At 68.4% G+C, this 14,138-nt stretch overlaps 3 protein-coding genes across 3 annotated transcripts; 1 reads left to right on the top strand and 2 right to left on the bottom strand.

Moving 5' to 3' along the window:
- Positions 1-262: 262 nt before the first annotated feature.
- MNEG_2087 (hypothetical protein) lies at positions 263-1,225 on the top strand (the record flags this gene model as incomplete). The annotated part of the gene is made up of 2 exons (XM_014049445.1): positions 263-298; positions 614-1,225. The coding sequence occupies 2 exons, from the start codon at positions 263-265 to the stop codon at positions 1,223-1,225; spliced, it is 648 nt and encodes a 215-aa protein (XP_013904899.1).
- Positions 1,226-1,781: 556 nt separating this feature from the next.
- MNEG_2086 (hypothetical protein) lies at positions 1,782-6,766 on the bottom strand (the record flags this gene model as incomplete). Its single annotated transcript, XM_014049444.1, has 8 exons — positions 1,782-2,427; positions 2,604-2,704; positions 2,949-3,071; positions 3,452-3,542; positions 3,820-3,917; positions 4,114-4,338; positions 4,532-6,583; positions 6,722-6,766. 8 exons carry the CDS (start codon positions 6,764-6,766, stop codon positions 1,782-1,784), a joined length of 3,381 nt encoding a protein of 1,126 aa, XP_013904898.1.
- Positions 6,767-9,218: 2,452 nt separating this feature from the next.
- Positions 9,219-13,961, bottom strand: MNEG_2085 (hypothetical protein; the record flags this gene model as incomplete). Its single annotated transcript, XM_014049443.1, has 5 exons — positions 9,219-9,317; positions 9,524-10,267; positions 10,433-11,512; positions 11,676-12,357; positions 12,715-13,961. 5 exons carry the CDS (start codon positions 13,959-13,961, stop codon positions 9,219-9,221), a joined length of 3,852 nt encoding a protein of 1,283 aa, XP_013904897.1.
- Between the last annotated feature and the right edge of the window lie 177 nt (positions 13,962-14,138).

Raw genomic sequence — 14,138 nt, 5'->3', positions numbered from 1 at the left:
GGGGGGTGAGCGGTGGACGGTTGCGCAACACACCTGCAGCCGGGTGCACCTGCAGGACGGGCTACTTAGGGTCATGGTGTTGAGCATGGCAGCAGTGTGCACGGGCCGGGAGCCGGTGGCCAGGCTGTGACGCGACCAGCCGCAGCACCAGGGAAGCGGCCCGCCCGGACACAGCCATTGCGACCCTACACACGCGCCCACCCACCCGCGGGCTCTCAACCTATTCCGCCAACCCCATCCCAACACCACTTTAGGCCTGGCTATGAACAGGGGTGACATGCGCCTCGTGCTCAAGAAGGTGACACTGCAGAGGGAGGAGGGCCACAGTCGGGCTCACAGCACAACAGGGGAGAGCAGAGCAAACTTGTGGGGCTGCTGCAGAAGCTCACACCCCTCGGTACTGCCACCCTGCACAGCAGCTTGGCCCACATGACAAGAGGGCAAACAACGCTCTGACACACGGCACTACCCCTGCATGTCATCAAATTTGCGTCCCACCCCTGCAGGCCCCGACCACCCGACCCCAGTCACGCCCCTCCCCCCAAATCACACACACACACACACACACACACACACACACACACACACTCGCCACCACCCCCACGCCCCCCAGATCGAGGACCTGGCGCGGTACGAGGCGGAGGGCATGAGCCTCGCGGACGCGGCGCTGCAGGTGCTGGGGCGCGGCGGCCAGCGCGAGCGCGAAGCCGCACAGGTGGCTGCAGGGGACGTCGCGCGGGACCAGGTGGCGGGAGATGCCGCCGGCGGGGGCCACACGGCGGGGCCGTCCCGGCTGGCAAGGGGCGGGGCGGCAGGCAGCCGGGGCCGCGGGCGGGGGCCGCCTCTGTTCAGCAACCCCTACGGCCGCGCGCCGGGCCCTGCGCCGGCAGCTGCGCCGCGGCCAGGGTCGGCTGCGGCCCATGCTGCGGCCGCCGAGGCCGCGGCTGCGGCAGCGATTGCGCGGGCCATGGCCAGCATGCAGCCGCCCGCCAGCAGCGGGCTCAACCTGCGGCCCGGGACTGCGCCCCAGCAGGCTTCGCAGCAGCAGCAGCAGCAGCAGCAGCAGCAGCAGCAGCAGCACTTGATGGCTCTCATCAGGCAAGCTCAGCAGGCACAGCTCAGGACGTCGCAGCAGCAGACAGACGCGATGACGGCCGCGCAGGTGGAAGCGATGGCCGCCATTTTGAGGCAGCGATCGCAGGGCGGCGGTGGCGGAGGGGGATGAGGGCAGCAGCTGGCCCAGTCGAGCCATGTCCCTGCAGCACTGGCCTGTGGCTGCAGGGGCGAAGGCGGTCACTGGAGTGGGGTTTAAGAACATATGTATATTGGGATGTCGGACTCCTAGATATGTTTATATTTGAGGAGCAGATCGTTTGGGGCAACGCCTTGCTTACCTGACAACTATGATACGCCTGCTTCCCAAATTGTGAGGAGTCGTGCAGCGTTTGTGCTATGTGTCGTAATGCTTTGTGCCCGGTCGAGGGTACCATCAACACGAATGCTGCGACGTCCAGGCTGGGCACCGCACCAGGGTGAGCTGCAGTCGCAGGGACGCGGGTCCTGGGGGTGTAACAACCAATGCCGCGTCAAGTGGGACTGGTGGCAAGGGCACAGTGCAGACAGGAGTGAAGACAACAGATGGGAGCGTGATGGGGGGAAGGCGGGCAACCCTGTTTGACAGTGATGCTGCGCTCCCAGCTGTTGGAACCACGTCATTTTGGGGCTTGCGGTCGGATACGAATACGCAAACCCTAGATGAAAAGTGTCGCTTGAGCACAAAGTTACATTGAGCGAGCCAGCCCCAGCGCATCTGTGTCGAGCGGCGGGAGCTCCGCAGCATCCGCTTCGCCGCCACCTTGCCACGGCTGGGGGCCACCGCTGCCGCCACCGTCCTCCTCGGCGCCGCGTCCTTCCCGCAGTGAGTGCAGTGACAGGCTGGCTGCGCCCTCCAGGGCAGCCTCCAGGTAGGCCACCTGCCAGGCCAGGACCTCCGGCGACACACACGGGCCACCGGGTCCCCTGTACGCAAAGTCGGCAGTGTGGCTGCTGCTGCTGCTGCGCCCTTCCTGCCTGTCCTCTTCGTCGTCCAGCCGCCGTCCCGGGCCTAGAGCTCGTGGACGTTGCCGTGGCAAGGCCCCTTGTTGCCCCTGCTGCTGCTGCTGCTGCTGCTGCTGCTGCTGCTGCTGCTGCAGCAGCGGCTGCTGCCCGTGCATCTGCTGGCCGCGCCCCGCTTCCTGCTCGCGCTCGTCCGCCTGCCGCTGGGGGCCACGAGGCCGGCTGACGGCCCGCCACTCGTAAAAGGGTACGCTGAGGACCCAGAAGCCCCGCGCCTGGAGGCAGCGGCGGCGCGCGGCGGTGCGGCCCAGGGGCCGGTAGGGGCGGCTGAGCGTGAAGTGGTGGGGCCCGTCCACCTCCACTGCATAGCGCCTGCATGTTAAGGAGAGGGGGAGAGAAACAGGGCAATGTGGGGCAGTGCAGGGTTGTGGACCTCTTGCACAGCGATAACGAGCTCGCAGGGTGCAGGTCAGCGCCTCGGTGGTTGGGCAATGAAGAGTTGCAGCTGCGGCCTGCGGCCAAAAGCTTGCCCCTCGCTTCCCTTCCACCTGCCGCGCCACTCCACCGAGATGTCGACACAGAACATGGCGTCGCGCGTGAGCACCTCCAGCCGCGGGGCCGCACCCAGGGCGTGCAGGGCGGCGACGACCTGGGGTGGGGGGGGCAACAGGGATAGCGTGCGGAGCGGTGAGCGGCAGGTGCAGTGGGTCGCAGAGGCGACTGATTGGGTTGAGTATGTTGCTCCTCAAGGTTTTCTGCCCCATGCGCAACAACAACGCTGCGTCTGGCGCAATGACCGGACGATCTTGATAGCAGCTGTGATGGTGCGCTCAAAGCGGCGATAGCAGGGAGCAGATGGCCGCCCCCCCCCCTGGGATCTAGCGCCCGTCCACCTGCCGCTGGAAGGCGCTGGCGCTGCTGCCCCGTCTCACAGAGGACCGCCACTGGCGCTGCGCCAGGCTGCGCAGGTTTGGGGCCAGCTGCACCGGGCAGCGGATGATGCCCCGGTACGCGTCCTTTGGGGGGGGGCCAGGGGGTGCAACGGCGCAAGGGATGGGGACAAGGCAACGGACAGCGCACGTCACACCATGCTGCCCCATGGAACGGAGGCCGATGGGTCCGCAGTGTGCTGCTGGCTGCGCAGCAGTTCCACACGCGCATACACTTGCACACTGGTGCACGCACGCATGCGCGCGCATGCGCACACACACACACACACACACACACACACACACACACACACACACACACACACACACACACACACACACATGCAAGCACGCACGTGCGCATACACACACGCAGGCAGGCACGCACGAACGCACACACGCAAACATGCAAGCGCAGTCCCACGTACACACCCGTTCCCCCCAGCCACCCCTTGCCCGGGCCTCACCGTGACCATCATGTCAGCCTGGGCCAGCTGCATGAGGGCCAGGCCGTGGAGGGCGGACGGCCGCACACGCGCCAGCGACGCATACAAGGACCTGTGGGGGGGGGGGTGGCAGCGGACGGCGGGGGGCGTGAATGTGCTAGACATTTGCAGGAGGGTGGGAACGCTTGGTTTAGAGGCGAAAGAGCGCTGGCAGGTTGCCATGAGGGACGCTGCGTTTGTCAAAACATGAGTTGTATCGCCCAGCACGTAGCGTCAACGGCTGGCTGTCGACCCCCAGCCTGCCGTGTCCTCGTCACTGAACCCTCCATCACCTTCACCCCGAACCCATCCAGCCACCCCTGGACCCTTCCAGCCCTCCCCATCCTCACGCGAAGACGTCCTCCCCAAGCTGCCCCGCCAGCCCAAAGGCCCAGAGCGCGTTGACAGCCAGCTTGGTGCCCAGGCGGTGCGCAGAGGGGGCGATGACCTGGCGGCAGGTGAGGCGGGCAGGGGAGCAGCGTCTGAGTTGATGACGTCAGCCGCAAATGCAAGTGGCTGCTTCATGCCTCAAACAGTCCCGAAAGCAATGCAGTGCTGCTACATCCCTCTCAACAGCAGCCTCCACCCAGCCTGGCACAGTCGTTCCCGCCGCCCCTGCCGCCTGTGGCACAAGCCCTGCCTACCCCTGCCAGGGCGCGGAAGGTGGCACTGTCGCCCTCTGTCAGCTCAGCCAGGCACCAAGCCACGTGCACCGCGTCCAGCGGCTGCAGCCGCCCCTCCCCCGCCAGCTCGCGCGCGCGTGCGGCCACGGCGCGCAGCAGGGCCGGGTGGTGCTGGCGCAGGGTGGCCGCCGACCAGGCGGCCGTGGCGGCGGCGCGGGATGACAGCCGGGGGCAGCGGCGCGCCAGCTGCAGGCGGAAAGGGGTGGATTAACGAGCAGAATGATGTTCGGGGTAGGGGTCGCGCTGCGGTGCCGCATGGGTAATCCGGCTCTGTTAACACCCCCCGCGCCGACTGCGTTTGGTCGCGCCGTCATGCAGCCCTGCCATGCAAGCGTCAGGCGGGCAGTCACAAGGCGGAGCCGACTGACCGCCAGCCCACCTCGTCGCACAGCGCAGCCAGGGCGTCGCGGTTGGTGTAGTTGAGCCGCGCCAGCGCCCACAGCAGCGACACCGCCTCCACGTCGCTGAGCCCGCCCCCGCCGCCCGCCAGCATCGCCGGCAGCCGCTCCCTCACGGCAGCCAGGAAGGCGCCGTTCCAGTGCCGCAGCTTGCCGCACGCCCAGGCCGCCTGCACCGCGTCCCGCGCCAGGACAGGCGGCGCGGGGGCAGCGCAGGGCAGCAGCCATGGCGGCGCGCCGCACGCTGCGAACGCGCCGCTGCTGGCTGCCTCGCCGTGCTCCAGCTCACTGCCTCCCACGTGGCCCTGCAGCTCTCCCAAGTCCTCCCAACCCCCCTCGTCCTCATCCTCACCCTCCCCGAACTCCTCCTCCTCCTCGTCCCAGGCCTCGCCGACATCTCCCTGTCGCTGCTGCTCCCGCTGTTCCTGCCACAGCCGCTGCTGGAGCACCCGCGCCCCGCCCCTCTCTGCAGCCGCCAGGGCCACCTCCAGGGGGTCGGGCCCCTCCTCCTGCGCCGCCCAGAGGCAGCCGCCACGGCCACCGTCGTCCCCGTCAGCCCTGCCGCTGCTGTAGCCTTCCAACAGGACCGGGCTGTGCAGCAGCTGCTCCAGCACGCTGGGACCCGCCACCGCCGCACCCCCCGCACCCCCGCTGCCGCTGCCGCCGCCGCCGCCACCCCCGCTGGCGCCGCCGCTGCCGCCGCCGCTTCCCTGTGCGTCCCTCGCGGGCGTGCCATGCGCAGCGGCAGCTTGGTCCGCCGCTGCTCCAGCGGGGCCCGCGACCCCCCAGTGCACGGCCCCCCAGTCCGCGTCCTCCAGGCAGCGTGTGAGGCGGTCCAGGCAGTCCTCCATGAGGGCCGGGGAGTGGTAGCCCAGCTTGCCCAGGGCCCAGGCAGCACTCGCAGCCACCCGCGCGTGCACGCCGTGCATCCGCCCCGCCGCAGCGCCGCACAGCGCGATCAGTGCGCCCTCGTCGCGCGGCCCAGCTGTCGCGAGCGCCCACAGCGCGAGCGCCGCGTGGTGCGGCGCGAGGGCGGACGCGCGGCGCCGCAGGACCGCCGCCAGCGCCGCGAGCAGCTGCGTGTTGGGGCACAGCGCGTGGACGCACGCCCACGTCATCAGCGCCGCGTCGCGCGCGCGCAGCGCCGGCAGCCGGCGGCCGGTCGGGTCGAGGAGAAGCTGCCGCGCGACTTCCGAGAAAAGGCCAGGCGCGCGTGCGCCCGCGGTGGCAAAGGCGGCCAGGAGGGATGCGAGGTCGCGCGGCCGGAAGCGGTGCAGGCGGGAGGGCTCCTCCGTGAGCAACGCGGCGGCGGCGCGGAACAGCTCGCGGCCTGCGGGGGCCATCGCCGTGGGCGCGGCCGCCAGCGGGCCCGCCCGTCGCGCCCGCCCACGGCCCCCTTCCCGCAACCCCCGCTGCCCGCCGCCGCCGCCGCCGCCGCCGCCGCCGGCCGCGGCCTCCGCGCGCGCCCCCGTCACAGCGCTGTGTGCAACTCCTGTCAGCAGGTTGGTCAGCACGTTGGGTGCGAGGCCGGGCAGCTCCGGCAGCGCCGCCTCTGCTGCTGCGGCCCAGAATCCCGGGCTGTTGAACTTGAGGAAGTCCAGGGCGTAGGCCAGGGCCCCCAGGTCGCGGGGGCTGGCCAGCTGCAGGCGGCTGTAGCTGTAGCTGTGCCGCAGGGTCGAGGCGCCGCCCTCGACCACGCTGCTGCCGCCGTCGCCGCCGGAGCCCTCGCCGCTGCCGCCGCCGCCGGAGCTGGGGCCTGCGAACGCGTGGCTGCGGCGCCGCTCCTCGAGCTGCGACTGCCGCCACGCCGACGCCGACGACGCGGCCGCGCGCGCGCCTGTGCCTGCCATTGCGATGGAGGCTGCCGCTGAGCGGTACCCCGGGCGCGTGAGCTCTGCCACGATCGCCTCCAGGTGGGCGTCGTCCGGGCGTACCTGCAGCCGCACCGCCGCCCACAGCAGGCTGCAGAGGTCCGCGGTGCTGATGGAGGGCAGCAGCTGGGGCAGGCTGTCCTCCACAATGGTCAGCAGTTGCTGCAGAAAAGGGGGGGCCGTGGCACTATAGCTGTGGGCCAGACAGGGGGGGGGAGGCTCGGAACGAGTGCAGTCAGCAGGTTTGCTGGGCTGCTGGTGGCGCACAGGCGCTTTACAACAAAGCGTTAGCGCGCTCACCAAGGCAGTGACGCTGCCCAGGGGGATTCCCGGTTGCTGCGCCATTTGTATAAGGCGCTGCACTGCTTCAGCCGGCTGCGGCGGCACGGCAGGTGCGCGCTGCTGCCAGGGCGGCGCTCGTCGGCCGCTCGCGAAAGCGACCGCTGAGCGGGCACGCTGTGATGTCGCATAAAGTCTACATTTCACGTCATTGAAACCACGGTAAGCGAGCATGGCTGCCACGCGGCGATCTACACTAACTCAGCTGCTTGTCAAGGGCAATCCATGAGAAGCTGCGGATCGTATAGAGATGCTCGTACGCAATCAACATATGCTGTCGGCCCACAGCTCGCCGCTCCTTGCTTCTGAGACACCCTCGTCACCGAAGCTGACTACAGGCTTGGGCTTCGGCTACCGGAGGTGTGCGCACCACCACCCTCACTTCCCCGGGGGTACAAGTGCCCAGGTGCGTCAACCAATCTTCAAGGGCGTGGGGCATCTACATGAGGTCTAGCATGGCAGGTAGGCCCCTGCACATACCCCTTGACCTGGCTGATCACCTGTGCTGTCAGTTTGACCCGTTTGTAGCATCCTCAAATCGCCACCTCACGCACCTCCTCAAATCGCCACCTCACGCACCCAGGCTCCGCCCCAACTAGCAAAGCGTTGACGTCCATGCGCATTCGCACTTGCGCACTGTCCACCTACAAGATCGGCCACAGGGACGGACAGGGCCCAAACCCGCTGTACCCCCTGTATGTGCGGTCAAATGGATGGGATAACTCATGCTGCCCTGGCCTGTGGCGAGTGCAACCGCAGCATACGGTGCGTCACAATGCGGCTAGCCGCATCCTGCTGGCTGCGTTTCTGCGCGGCGCGCTGGCAGGGGGCGTCAGGATGGCTGACATAGGGCAAGGCTCCCATGACATGGGGGACTTGGGTGCGGCCTTGCTCATCCCCGCCCGCGTGCCCACAGACCTGCTTGGGTGGGCCCCTGGCTTACCGCGTGCAGACCCGTCTGGGTTGGAGCAGCGTGACGGTAGCGATGCCATTCCTCGCGCAGGCGACCGTCGTCGCCTGCAGCCCAGCAGCTGCAAGCTCAGCCGCCTAGACGTAGTCATTGAAGAGCAGCCAAAGGAGCCTGGCCGGGGGCTCAAGACTGGTCATGTGGTTGAGTTGAAGTGCACTATGGATTATGACCTGGACAGGGTGTATGACATAGCTGAGAGCCAACACCGCCTGCTTGTGGAGCGACTGTCCTCACAGCCGGGCCTAATCGCCCGCTTGCACGTCATCCCACTTGGGGTCGCGGGGGGGATACAACACGCCCTTGACCCAACTCTGCTGCAGCTGGGAGTGGAGCGGAAGGACCTAGCCCGCGTGCGCCGCGACCTGCATGGCAGTGCTTTGTGCCACACCCACCGGGTCGTCACAGCGCGCCTGGCGCTGGGGGGTTCTAGGCGAAAGCGGCGGCGGCCAGGGTCACACGCGGTGGCGAGGACGAGGCAGCGACGGGAACCGGACCCCCAGGTTAGTGCGCAAACGGCCGCGCGGGTCCCGCCTCTGTCTGCTCAGAGTCATAGGCAAAAAGTGTGTTTGAGGCGGCACCGCAAGGCGGAGCCTAAGAGCGTCACCTGGGGATCCCCAAACGCCCAACGGGGTCCCAGGTCCCCCGCACTGGTGGGACAGCGGGGGCCAGGGCGGTTGCCTGACCCCCGCGCCCGTCCTCAAAGCATACTGGGTGCCCAGCGCCTGGTCCACTCTACTCTACTCTACTCCGTGTAGCATCGCATGGAATACCGCAAATACCCCATTGGCTGGCGGCATGTTGGCAGACTCAGAAGTCCCCACATATCATCTTGACGCTCCACACGACAGAGGACACTGGGACGGTGCGGCTCCACGAGTTTACCAATTTTCACAGCGAGCAGGCAACTCTGGCTGCGCGGGCAAGCGGGTCCCAATCATGCTGGCTGGCATGACAGCCGGCAGCACCCATGCCCCTGGTCTTGAAGTTCATGAGCCCCAAGCCAACAATGCACACCCTGCTGCCCGCCCACATTAACTGTAAATGGATTGTAGCTGCCCCTTTGAGCCACGCATATGTGCCGTGTTGAGGGGCTGCAAGTTCAAAGTAAATTTAGCAAAGCGAAGGCAGGCCTGCAACATGATAAACAGCGGTTTCAGTAAGCGCACGCAGCATTGGCCCAAAAATGTGTTGCATGCCCATTGCTAACCACAGGTGCGAAGCAAGGGTTTAAGCATGGCGCCGACACGCTCAAGGGATGCGGGAGCCGTGGGCCAAATCCTGAGCCGCGGCTGAGAGGGGTTGACATCTGCAGTTTGCTCCAGAAGATGCTGGCATTGAGGAACCCCCCTTGACGTGCTGACAATGTAGCAGTAGCAGGCAGTCGCGTTCAGCTAGCTCTCGCGATCAAAGCCGTGTGCTTGATGACTGCGCCAATGCTACGCATTGAGGGCTGTGCCTCTCCACTCATGGTGCCGCGCAGTGTTGCGGTCAGCAGCCGGTGATGGTCAGCTGCACCGTAGATGACGCGCTCTGCGCGGGCACCGGCATGTCACCCGTAACCGGGTTGACGCGAGCCATGTATGTCACCTGCAATGCCGCACAATAAGCAAGTGACATCAGCAAGGAGGTGGCCGTGGTCTTGGTCCAGCACCACATGCAAGCCGGGGCCCTGGGACCTTCTTCAGCGCTGCGCTGTAGCGAACGAGGCATCACTGGCGCGCGCTGCGACACAAATTGCAAGTGCAGCAGACGAACACGCCATCTCTGCCACCCCTCCCCAAGCGTAAACCCACCAGGTAGCTGCCGCACGACTTGCGAGTGTATGGCCCCAGCTGCGCGCCAAAGCTGATGCTCTGGCCGTCGCATATCATCTGGGGCGCCTCAGCCTCGCGCGGCCGGCTGGTTGAGTTGGGCGCCAGCTGGGAGCCGCCCGACAGGAACCCGTCCGACACCACCGCGCAGCCGCCCGCCGCGACGCGCTTGACCGTCTGCCCAAAGTCAAATGTCAGCGGCCGGCTGCTGCGGTCGCCAGCGCCGCCCGCGAGCAGTGCTCGCACTGAGACGCTGCCGCTGCTCGCGTCTGGGTAGGGCGCAGCGAAGCGGCAGACGACGCTGGCGCCCGCCGCGAGTGTCCCGTCGGCAGGAAGCCCACAGTCGGCCGCCACAGACGCTGGCGGAGCCAAACCGTCAGCCGCGGCCACCTCTGCCTGCACGCTCGACAGTTGCGCCGCGGCAGACCCAAGGTTCTGGACGCGCGCCGCGCCTGCAATGACCTGGAGCGTTGCGGCCGGCTTGGGCACATACCCTGCGCTGAACTCGACGCGCGCGCTCCTGGACCAGTGCAGCGTGATGGTGGGCGCGTCCACGTAGGCGCTGATGCCCCACATGCTGCCCGAGAGGACCTGGGGGACAGCGGACAGCACCTCGGGACGCACGACGGCGCCGGGGCAGCCCTTCACGGTCAGGGTGACATCGGCAAGCGCGGCCGCGGTGCGCTGGGGCCCGGAGGTGGGGTCTGCCTTCACCATGTTGGAGGCCTGTCGATGCGAGTTTGGAAGGGGCATACCGTTGCATTTATCCAAGTGACCAACTGCTGGAGCCTTACGCATGAAATTTGTGATTTGCTGTTTCAGGCCATCCTTCACCAAAGTGCTGCAACCCACACACTGCCAACGCCCGCGCCCCGCAGGAAGGCATCTCACCGTGTAGGTCCCGCACGCCGCCGCGCCCAGCGGCCCAAACACCGCCGAATAAGTCACAGTGCGGCTGTCGCACACCACATCTGGCGGCGCACCGCCGCCGCCTTCGCCCGGCAGGCGGTTGGCTGCAGACGCCGACACAGCGCGCGATGGCATCAGGCGGCTGCCGTCATCCCCCAGCATCACAAACTTGTCAGACAGCGCCGCGCACTCCCCAAAAGCCCTTCCTGCTGGGGCGGCAATGCTGCCAGTAACGCCAACCCCGCTCCCGCTGCTGCTGCTGCTGCTGCTGTCTGCAGAGGGAAGGGTGACGGGGGCGCTTGCCGCCTCCCTGCCATCAGGCAGCACCACCACAGCCGTCACCATCGCCCCCGGCCCGACCTCTGCGGCGGACGCCTCCAGGCTGAATGCGCACTCCAGCGCCCCCGTCCCTGTCAGCTGGCTGCCAGCGACAAGCAGTCCGTCGGCGGTGCGCGCGCACGTCGCCAGCGCCGCGGCGCCGCGCCCGGCCGCGCCCGGCCGGAACAGCTCCACCTGGACGCGCGCCAGGGGCAGGTCGTCAATCAGATTGGGATTAGTCACAGTGATGCGCCCCGTCACCGCACGGCGGCCGGCGGCGGAGTTGGGGGTCCGGGTGTAGACCACAGTGAAGGCCGCCTCCGCAGAGGCAGAGTACGCCAGCGCCATCGAGGGCGGCGCAGGCTGCGACCTCACAGACCAACTGAACGCAGACGACGGCCGCACGCCCGCCACCAAAGCCGACACGAGCGGCAGCTGCAGCGGCGCAGCAGCGCCAGCGGCGGCGCCCTGTGGCTCGGCCGCTGACGGGTCCCACGCCCCCGACTCCAACTGCAGGCCCGGCGTCAGGCCGGCAGCGCTGATGCTGCCGCCGGCCGGCGCTGGCGGCGCGTTGCTCGAGCTGCTGCGCGTTGCGAGTGGCCCGCCAGTGGCCAGCAGCTGGGCGAGCGTGGGGGATGTGGAAGCGGACGGCGGGCAGCCCGCGACCTCGACAGCGACGGAAGCCGTTGCGGCCGCGGTGGGCTGTGTGCCGTTGGTCGCGCTGGCGCGCGCCGTGGTGACCACCTGTGGGCGTAGCGGGGTTGCGTGGTGCGAGGTGACGGCGGCATGGTGGTGCGCAATCCTGGGTCACGGGCAAGAATTCCGGGGTGCAAGATGTCGTGTCGTGGAAGAGAGATTGGGAGAGAGAGAGTCATCCACCCCGTCACACCACCATGACAACGCTCACCTTGAAGGAGCCGCAGCGCATTGCGCTGGGGATGGGGCCAATGCGCGCCGTATAGGAGAAGGCCTGGGTGCCGCACAGCAGCTGCCCGCCCGGCAGCTCCGGGGCTTTGCTGCCCGACGCCGGCTTCGCGTTGAGCGCAGCCGGCGCCAACAGCAGGGGCTGGGATGCCTCCGGCCGCGCGAACGTGTCGCTGGCCAGCGCACACGCGCCCAGCACCTGCCGGGCCGCTCTGGCAGTCGTGAAGGGGACGGCGCCGCTGCTGTGCTCTGACCCGGCCACCCCGACAGCGCGCGCCACCACCGTGCCCAGCGGCACGGCCGACGCATACGGCAGCGTGAACCCGCAGGTCACGCCGCCCTTCGCGGCGATGGGCAGCAGCGCGCCCTTGGCGTCGACCGGGCACGACGCGCGGACCCACGCCGCGGCCGCGCCGGCGGGGCGCGGTACCTCGACGGTCACCTTGGCGAGCGCCATGGGGGCGGCGGCCGGATTGGCAATGCGGACGGAGCCGGTGAGCAGGTGGCCCGCTGCGCGCTGCGAGCGCGTGAAGGTGACATTGTATTGGACGGCCGCGCTGGCACCGCGCTGCACGACCACAGACTTGGGGCTGGCCGCTACTTTGGGCTGCCAGTCGTAAGCGACGGGCTTCGCCACCTGCAGGCCTAAAATGGCAATGGTGGGCCTGGGGGGTGGCGTCGGGCTCGCCAGCAGATGGCGCTGCTGCTGCCCTTGCGGGGTCGAGCCGTTGCCAGCCCCTGGCGCCTGCAGCTGAGGTCGCCTGTCGTGCTGGGACAGCTGCTGCCATTGCCATGGCCAGCTGTGATCGCGCAACTCCTGTACGACATCATCATGATGTGCTGCTTTTGTTGCTGGCCCTTGTCCAGGCTGCTGCTCCTGCTGCTGCTCCTGCTGCTGCTGTTGTGGTGGCACCAGTCGCATTGGCTCGCCAAACTCCGCCTCGCCTGTGACTGGCTGGTCCCAGCTCGCCGCATCTGCCATGGGCCATGGGTCCTCCATCACCCCAAGGCTGGGCGCCCACCACTCAGCCCCAGCAGCTGTCGCAGTGTTCACGTGCGATCGTACCAGGCCGGCTGCTTCTGCCGCGACATGCCAGTCCCGTGCCACCTGCAGCCGGCGACGGCGGCGGCCTGCGGCCCGGCTGTCGTCGTACGTGATGTCACCCGGTGACGGTCCCTTGGGCTTCTCCTCGTACTCATAGGTGTATGAGTACTCACCCGCCGCCGGCGGGACGGGCGACGGTGACTGCGGCAGCAGCTGCGGGGGCTGCCGTGGCGCAACGAAGGGCGGCGGCGGCGGCGGCGACGGAGGCGGCGGCGGTGGTGACTGAGGCGGCGGCGGCGACGGCGTTGGCGGCAGCAGCAGAGGCGCCGGCGCCGCCGCGGCTGCTGTCTGGCAGCCGTCCACGACCAGCAGCACTGCGCTGGACGCGATCGCCGTCAGCTGCTCGCCCCCGAGGGGGTTGGCGCGCGCGACCTGCATAGCGCGGTAGGTGCCGCAAGCTGCCAAGCCGGAGAACGGCCCGAAGCTGGCCACGTACTGCACCTCAACAGGGTCACACACAAAGGTACCGCTCCCGATGTTGGGTCGCTTGCCCCCATAAAGCCCGCTAGGCAGCACCCCGCCTGGCGCAAAGGTGTCTGTCAGCACTGCGCAGCGCCCCAGGTCGACGGCTGGGTCTGAAGCCGCGCTTGCCAGCGCAATAAATGCTGCCGTGCTGCCCAGCTGCCCGCCGCCGCCCGCCAGCGTCGCCTGCCCAACGACCGACACCGCCCGCGTCGCACTACCGCGAGGCAGCTCTAGCGCAAAGGGGCACGTTACGCGGGCCCCCGGCGCCAGCCGCACCGCGCCCGTCTCGTCGCTTGCGCAGTCGGCCGGCCCGCTGACGGGCGCTGCGCCCGGCGCCAGCAGCTGTGCTTCAACCTGCACCTCTGACAGCGTCGCCGCGACGCCGCCCGCTGCATTGGCCACGGTGACGCTGCCGGTCAGCAGCCAGGAGCGCGCGGGGCCGCTGCGGTTGTAGCTGACGGCATACTCCACGGTGCCCACCTGGCGGCCGTCGCCGCGCACAGTGAGGCCGGCGGGGCTGGCGCGCGCGGCCGCCGACCATGAGAACCGGTTGGCTGGCACCGCGGCCGCGCCGACGAGAGCCACGCGCACGCCCGTGTCCCTCGCCGTCAGCGCTGCCGCGGCGGACGCCGCCGCAGCGTGCGCCGGCGCTGTAAACAAGGCGGCTGCGAGGCGGTTGGTCGATTGAAGGGTGTCCATTTTGCTGTTTGTGATCATGTCAGACTGTGCGTGTGTGCTATTGCTCAAATCAGGCAACTTGAAGCCCTATTGCAGCGGCTGACGCCGGTGCTGCAGCTACCCGTGCACAGCAGCGGCTGCAGCGGTCGCGCCCTCGCTTGTGTACACGCACCTGTAAGCGCCGTTAAAACCAGCAAT

The sequence above is a fragment of the Monoraphidium neglectum genome, assembly GCF_000611645.1.
Source record: "Monoraphidium neglectum strain SAG 48.87 unplaced genomic scaffold scaffold00226, whole genome shotgun sequence".
Lineage (NCBI taxonomy): Eukaryota > Viridiplantae > Chlorophyta > Chlorophyceae > Sphaeropleales > Selenastraceae > Monoraphidium > Monoraphidium neglectum.
This window is presented reverse-complemented; position numbering and strand designations above follow the sequence as displayed.